At 32.9% G+C, this 8,620-nt stretch overlaps 1 protein-coding gene across 2 annotated transcripts in view; it reads left to right on the top strand.

The window, feature by feature from the left end:
* Positions 1-7,328, top strand: part of LOC114337463 (uncharacterized) — a 31,326-nt gene extending 23,998 nt beyond the window's left edge. For both annotated transcript variants that reach the window (XM_028287905.2, XM_050653631.1), the window contains exon 2: positions 1,968-7,328. In XM_028287905.2, coding sequence (XP_028143706.1) covers positions 1,968-3,359 — 1,392 coding nt within the window. In that variant the 3' untranslated portion in view covers positions 3,360-7,328. The remainder of the gene's footprint in view (positions 1-1,967) is intronic.
* The last annotated feature ends 1,292 nt before the right edge of the window (positions 7,329-8,620 follow it).

The raw sequence follows: 8,620 nt of genomic DNA on the forward strand, positions 1-8,620 counted from the left end.
GGGGGCAGAAAATTCGCTTAGAAAAAAAATAAAAATACTGATATGCTGAAAAATATAACATTTTCACGCTATTAGATATAACATTTCCAACTTTTATTTTTTCGATGCACCCTACTAAATTATGTTAAACAAACGTTTCTGGCAACTACCAGAGGCGTACGACGGGAGAACGTGAATGATTGACCCTTCCCAAATTCTACGCCACTGGCGGAATTTCTATTTCAGTGCAATTTTTTGATTATCCATTATTTTCTACGTAAATAACATACTCTTCATCGGTAACGATAAAGCTATTAGTTTTCGAGATATTTGAAGCTAAAAACGGATGAGCATAATGCATTAATCAAAATAATTGTGCCTTTTCATTTTTTAGTTCAAACATCTCGAAAACTAATGACTTTATCGTTACGAATGAAGAGTATATTATTTGCATAGAAAGTATTGGAGAATCTAAAAATTATGCTAAAATAGCAGTTTCATCAGTGGCGTAGAATTTGGGAAGGGTCAACCTTTCACTTTCCCCTGTCGTACGCCTCTGGAATTAACCAGAAACGATTATTTAACATAATTTAGTAGGGTGTACAGTACCTACACTTTCTTCGAAGTGCCATAAGGATATGTCAAATGGTTTTATATTACCGGGCACACATATTTCTTAAAGTTTTAAATAAAGAATAAATTATTAAAAAAAAAGAATACTTTAAAATAATTTGACGTATCCGTCTCATACTTGGCAGAAAGTGTAGGCACTGTACACCCTACTAAATTATGGTAAATACTCGGTTCTGGCTACTAACAGAGGCGTACGACAGGGGAAATTGAATGGTTGACCCTTTCCAAATTCTACACCACTGATGAAAGTGCTATTTTAGCATAATTTTTAGATTCTCCAATACTTTCTATGGAAATAATATACTCTTCATTCGTAACGATAGTCATTAGTTTTCGAGATATTTGAAGTTAAAAATGAAAAGGCACACTTATTTTGATTAATGTATTATGCTCCTTCGTTTTTAGCTTCAAATATCTCGAAAACTAATGGCTTTATCGTTACAAATGAAGAGTATGTTATTTACATAGAAAGTATTGGAGAATAAAAAAAATGCACTAAAATAGCAATTCCGACAGTGGCGTAGAATTTGGGAAGGGTCAACCATTCACGTTCCCCCGTCGTACGCCTCTGTTAGTATCCAGAAACGTTTGTTTAACATAATTAAGTAGGGTGTACAGTACCAGCACCACATGCCAAATTTCGTGTTGGCCAATCGTCGTGTCGTGTCGTGTCCAATGCCTGTCAGAAAATATTAAAAAATAAATAAAATAAAAGTTTAACTTTGACACCCTGTATTTCGGTTATTATCAACTTTTGTACTAAGGTAAGTTAGCTTAAATCGACCTATTTTAACCTCAAGAATCTAATGTTAAGCTATGGCCCATTCTTTACCAAACACCCTGTATAAAAATTATTTCATCTTAGTGCATGATAATGCAAGGCCTCCTAACGCATTGGGTATCTTTACTTAATATTTAAGTTAGGTAAATATTCGATATTGACTTGGCCCTCTCACAGTCTCGACATGAATTCTATTGATCACTTATGGGATAGTGTCTGTAGACAATTAAGACTTCATCAGCCCCTTCTGACTTCCCATCAAAATATGGGAACTATGGTTATTGTTATCTGAAACTCCATATACCAAAAGCCTGTCTAATATCCAGCATGCCTATGCGATGTGAAGCTGTTATTAGAAAAAGAGGGAGAACTTTCAGAACACGCGATAGTAGTTTACGTTATGTTTCTTTGTGCTTTTAAAGTTTTGTTACCTATCATTGTTTAAATTGTCTATTTTCTTTGTTTTTAAAGATATCGGGGAAATTAAAAGACGCAAAATGTTCGTTTTCTTAAGTTTTAACAAAATGTAGATTTGTTTGTACTTTATGGCTTTGTAATTTTTAATAATTTTTAGATGTCCATCCACAATTATGAAATAGTGCGTGAATTGGATAAGGAAAATAACAATGATACAAGAAGTTTCAAAGTGAAAGAAAAGTCTACCGGTCACTATTATCTGTGTTATGTAATTGATTTCCAGTACCTTAATAAGCAACAATGTGCCATAATGGAAGAAACAATCAAAGTTAGGTCAACATTGGTGCATCCCCATTTACTAAATTTCCATGAATTAATTCGAGATGTTAAATCCAGCTTACTATATGTACTAGTACAATATTGCAGGCATGGATCCCTCAGAAATCTTGTGGATGTAGCCTTAAGAGAAAATTCGCGTATTTGTGAAGAATTTTTATGTAGAGTTATTTATCAAATTGCCTTGTTTATTAAAACGAATCACACACTAATTAATTTAAATATAGAAAATATTTTCTTTGATGAAGAGTACAATGTTAAATTGTTTAATTTTAATGTCACTACAAAATCAAAAATTACAAAATCAAGTGTACTAGGAATAATGCTTTTTGAAATTTGCAGTCTTTCAAAATTTAGGAAAAATAACTTTGAAACTGAATTAAAAAACTGTATTAATATCTATTCAAAAGATTTTTTAGCATTTGTTACAAATTTGATAAAAGATAGTTGCGATTTAAAAAAGATTATTGACAAAATTCTGTGCAATTCAACTCTTTTATCGAAAGCTACACATTGGCATAAAAATAAATTATTAATAAAGATAGGTGATAAAAATCATCATTTGCAAATAGCTGAAAGAAATGAGGGCAGCCATTCCATGCATATTGAAAGATTGTGGGAAAAAGATTTGCTATTGAAAAGAAAGGAAAAAGAACTACAAGAACGGGAGTATAAGCTAGTATCTAAAGAAAAGGAGATATACTTATTAGAAAAGAAACTAAAAGAGGGCTTAAAATGTAATTGCAACAAAGATATAAACGATAAACCCGATCTTGATTCAACTTATGTAAGTATTGGTGATTCTGTAATAGTTTGTACTACTTCTACTAATACAAACAATATCAAGCCTGTAACGTTTACAAAAACTGTGACAGAAAAACGAATAAAGTTTAAAGGTCATAGTCCTCTAAAAGACATACACTTCAATAGAAGAAGCGCAAAATTTACAAAAACTTGCAAAGCAGCCAGTAACAAAAGTATGATGAACAGTGAATGGGTTTCATGTTCTACTGATACTGATAAGTCATCGCTTACATCTCAGAAACAGTTGTTTCGCTCATACGAAAAGCATTCAAAAGATATACCATATAGTGGTGGACCTAAACCAATGCAGTGGACGGAAGAAAACAAAAGGAACGCTTTTGAATTGCTTAGGAGGCTGAACAGCAATCAAGAAAATATACCCCCTGAAGTAAAGCATACAAATTTATAATTGTAAATAACTGTGAAGGACATTGTTCTTCTTTGGTTCATTGACTTCCGAAAGAGAAGTGACTCATGTCTTGATCGCTCGGATTGTGAATTTCCATCATTCTGCTTGGCTGCTAGGGAAGCTTCATGTATACAATGGTCAATCATTGCTCTGGTTTGGTCCACCCCGCGTAGGAAAGACTTTCCTCGCGGTCGTCTGCCATTGATTTTTTTTCTTCGCCTTCTGTTCTTAGCGCTGTATATGCGAAGTATATGAGATAAGACTGATTTATTTTTGTCGATAACAGTTTTGTTTTGACCTTTAATTGCTTTATAATTTTGAAATGTTAATGAAATGTTCTGTGTCTGATATTTAAAACATTTTTCTGGAAGCCCACATTTCGAAGGCATCTATTTTTCTTCGAGAAATATTCGAGAACGCATCTATTTTCGAAAGATTTAATGTGTTAAAATCAATGGGAAAGAACATCCCAGTAGCTGGCTGTATACCATAGTTAAACACTCATACAGAAGTAAAAAAAACTTCGATTTGTATATTGGTATAAAAAGTTTATTAAAAACTATTAAAATGTCATCCAAATGGATTGCAAAACGTTTTCGATCTGAACGAGATCATCTTCAGTGCGTTCTGCTTAGTAGATAAAACTAGCACACTATTAAAAATGGTAACATCGATATACATATATGATTTACATAGTATGATTATAAGAAATATAGCGACTCCAAGTCGATGTTAATAGATTATATACTATTAGTGACCAAAGGGCAACATGGTTCCATGCTCGAATAGAGCGCGTGGTTCTTGCCAGTTCAGTAGAGTTGATCTGTGGCCATTGAACTGGCAAGAACCACGCGTTCTATTCGAGCGGGGAACCATGTTGCATTTAAGCACTAATAATACATAATCTATTAACATCGACTTGGAGTCGCTATATTTCTTATAGTCATACTATGTAAATCACATATATATATCGATGTTACCACTTTTACTAGTGTGTTAGTTTCATCTACTAAGCACAACGCACTGAAGATGATCGGATTCAGATAGAAAACGTTTTGCAATCCATTTGTATGACATTTTAATAGTTTTTAATAAGCTTTTTATACCAATATACAAATCACAATATACAAAGTTGTTTTACTTCTGTATGAGTATTTAATGTGTTGTAACAGTTTACTATACTTTGTTGGGATATTTCTGCATGACCAACCCTATTTCTCGGTAGTGCTTTATTTGCAAGCTAGAATTTTCCCATGTTTTCCCTTTTTCCAGTGCTGTCCTTCTCCAAGTTTTTTTTAGGTCTACCTACAACGCAGTCCAGGACCTCGATTTTTGACCCTTCGCTTCGTTATCGATCATTCGTTATCTGTACACTAAACAGATACGAAGCGAATACGTTCGATAACAAAGCGAAGGGTCAAAAATCGATGCTCTGGCAATGTTATTTCGGGGTCTACGGAGTGTGCGGGCCAGCTGTCTCCATTTTTCTTCGCCTTAATTGTTTTATTACATTTTCTTGGTTGGCTTTGTTTCATAAATTTTCTTTCCAGATTCGATTGGCCAAAATATACGAAGAATTTTTCGTAACACTGTATTGATAAAAACTTGTAATGGGTTTACTATAGGGGCTGATATCTTCCACGTTTCACAGCCATATAATAATACAGATTTCACATTTATGTTGAAGATGTGTAAACCCTGGATTTTCACATGTTATTAAGCATATTGCATGCATTAAGAGCTTTATTAATTATTTCGAGCACATCACGCTCTGTACCACCGTTACAGTCAAGTATGCCGCCCAGATATATAAATTCCACCACTTTCTCAATTTCCTGGTTATTCATTACAATAGGCTGGTTTTTGGTGTTTGGTTTTGTTGACGTTTATGTTTAGATTAACATTTGATTCTTCTTGTGATCTGTCTATTTTTAGTTGCATGTCCTGTTTTGTATGTGCTAAGAGGCATATATCATCAGCGTAATCTAGATCTTCCAGTCTGTTAATCTCGAGTTAATTCCTCTATTAGAGTTTACCTTTGTTAGTATGGAGTCCACTACAATGCTAAATAGTAAGGGAGATAAAACACAGCCCTGTTTACTCCGTTTAGCACAGCTGTTGGGTCAGATGTTATGCAGTTGTGTAGGACCTGGCTTTCTGTATAACTATATAGTTTGTTCTTTGATGAGATTTATTATTTTTTCTAGTATTCCCAATTCCTTCAGTGCTTTCCATGTGGTCATAGGTGTGAGCGTGTCGAATGCTCTCTTGAAGTCCACAAAGCATATGGATAGTATAAATAGCGTAGTTAAATTCATCGGTTCTACACTGTTTGTTAATCGGTGGTTAATATTAACATTTATTTATGGTATTCAGAAATGTCATTCTTTTTCAGTTTTATAAGTCCCCATTTTCCATTCTTTGGGGGAAATTTTCCCCTTACCAGATACTTTACAAGAGTGGTTTGATTATCTCTGTTATTTTGGTTAACACATTCAACCCAGCGTGAGACAGATGCTGTTTCACGGTGTTGTGATCTTGCCGGACCGGGTGAGCTTACGGGTGTCTCACAGCTAAATTTTACATCAGACTGCGTGAGCCAGTATTATAGCACTGTATAATATTATGTATTATAGCATTGAATAATGCCGGTCTAACGGAACACTTCAGTGTTTGCGGTTTCAAAATAAGGATAATTTGATGTCAAGTTATGAATAAAAAAAACAGCCATATGTACCATATTTATCCTTCCTAATTTTTTTTCTTGGCACCATGTCACATTCACTGGAATAACTTTCATCAGAAGCAACGTAATCATCAAATCAATAAATCATCTGAATATGATGAATCACAATATTCATCTGACATTACTTCATCATTTAGTTTTTTGTCCGAAGCTTGTTCAGCTTCAAAAGAAGAGATACTGCCGTATTTATAACACTTCTCAAATTATGGGTTCAAGACTTACTTGTAAAGTAATGCAATAATTGCAAGTAACCATCAACGCCGTGACTTAGTCAAATAAGTGCCGACAAGACTGGGACGACATCTGCCTCCCAGACCGGGTGAGACATCCGTGGCTCTCACTGTTATTGCTACATAAATAATAGACAGTTGACGAAATTTGAATGGAAATTATATTGTGGGTTATTTAAAGGCCCATATTTGATAATTTAAGTAAAAGTAATGTCCGATCCGCAAATCTCATAAAAATAAAATACATGCCCGGGCTGAACGTGTTAAGAAAGCTTTTAACAACTCTGGTGGAATACTGTCAGGGCCGGCTACTTTGTGCGCTTTCAATGTTTCTGTAGTAATTTCTATTTCTTGCGTAGTTTTGGGAATGCCTTTAGAGATTCACATAAATATTGAGTCACTGCATATACAATTTATTTTTTGCTGGCGTAATGTTCTATAGCCAATCTCTGTCTGATTCCTTAATCATAGTCTCCTTTGTTTTTAATAAGGGAACCGAGGTAGTTGAGCCTTTCTTGTTTAGCCTAAGATCATAAATTATTATCTGCTCAACGCATCCAGCGTGTTCATTATTTGGACCAGCTAATCTTCTAAACGCTAACATTAGGTTATCGTCCGAATATCTTTTGCTGATTGTCGTTATTCGATATCACTTAAACCACCTCTTATTACAGGTAACTCATATAAATAACTCTCTCATACTTATATCTCTCCTATAACTCACATTGACTGTGTTATTTAAACGATTTAACTTTATAATATGTCACAGATTTTATGTAAAATTTGTTTTTTTTTTTGTAAGGATTATACAGGTACATATTGTGCAATTTTTATTAATTTTCTGTAATGTTTTTTATGTTTATAATATTTTAATATTACCGTCCATATATTGTGTAACATGTTAACGTCCATGTAATGTATTACTTGTAGCAATAATTGTAAAATATTAGGGTCTCTTAGTGCAATAAAGATTTCATTTTTATAATAAGAAAACATTCAAATACCCAGTAATAAATTAACAAGGAAACCGCGAGACAAGACAAGATACGAGGAACCTCTGTCGTTTGAACAATGTTCGCTGTAATTGTAACTCAGTTGGTTTTCAACATAATATGAAAACTATTGAACTAGTTAAAAGGTCGTTCAAGCGATTGCACGTATTTATATCGCTGTGTATAATTCACGTAAAAAGAGTGGGTTTTTCAGTTAAAATTAATATTAAAGTATAAAGGAAAAGATTCCTCTCATTGGCTGTATACCATAATAAAAAACTTACTAAGGAAGTAAAACTTCACTTGTAGTAAATGGTATATAAATTTATTAAAATTTTTATCTAAAATAATCCAAATTGGATAGAAGTGGGTACATCTATAGTACAAAAATCACAAACGTTTTCGGACCAATCAGTCCATCATCAGGTAGAAAACCTAAAATAAGCAAACCACTGTATTAAAAGAGGCCAAGATGGAATTTTGACTGTTTGAAAGTTAGGAAAATTAAAACATGTGGTTACTTACTTTAGATCCAAAGTAGTTGGAACTAGCTACATAGTTAGGTCAAAAGACCTTAAAATTACAATAATTAGGCCATTTCGGCGACAATAAGTCGATGTTTAAAGAATTTTGAAATGTAGTGGTACTATAATGTGGTCTTCATCTTGGATGTGACAGACTGAAATATAATATTGACAAGACCTTCTAGGTAGGGAATTTTATGTGTATGCAGTTATTTTTGAAATGCAAAAAATATTTTTTACTTAAATAAATGAATTTAATTAGCTATTAAATACATGAGTGAGAATAAACAATTTGAATTAATAGTAACATAAAATTATTTATGATAATTTTATGAAAGCGAAAATTTTGCCAACAAGGTAATGACGTCACTTGTTCGAAAAGAAGAACAGAATAAAGAAAAATAAAAAAATAAAAAGAAATTTATTAGATGATAAATATAAGGTAAAAGAATTAGTGAATAGATCTGGAGTTTGACTGTTATGAATGCAATTTAAGTTAATAATCACAGTGTAGAGTTAAGAGTATAAATGGTTGCCTGAATTCATGTAAATAAGACAGGGTGAATAAAACAAAAATAAGAGTAGGTTACTATGGTGTAACGGAAATGAGATTAAAGTACTAAATGGTTTAATTATTTATGTGAAAGTAAAATTAAAAAGTCTATGATATGGAATGAAATGAAGTTAAATTTCGGTTAGTTTAAAAATAAAAAATAATTAGACTACTGATGTATAACTGGTTGACTGAATTTATGTAATTGAAGTGTAA

This window comes from Diabrotica virgifera, chromosome 6, assembly GCF_917563875.1.
Source record: "Diabrotica virgifera virgifera chromosome 6, PGI_DIABVI_V3a".
NCBI lineage: Eukaryota > Metazoa > Arthropoda > Insecta > Coleoptera > Chrysomelidae > Diabrotica > Diabrotica virgifera.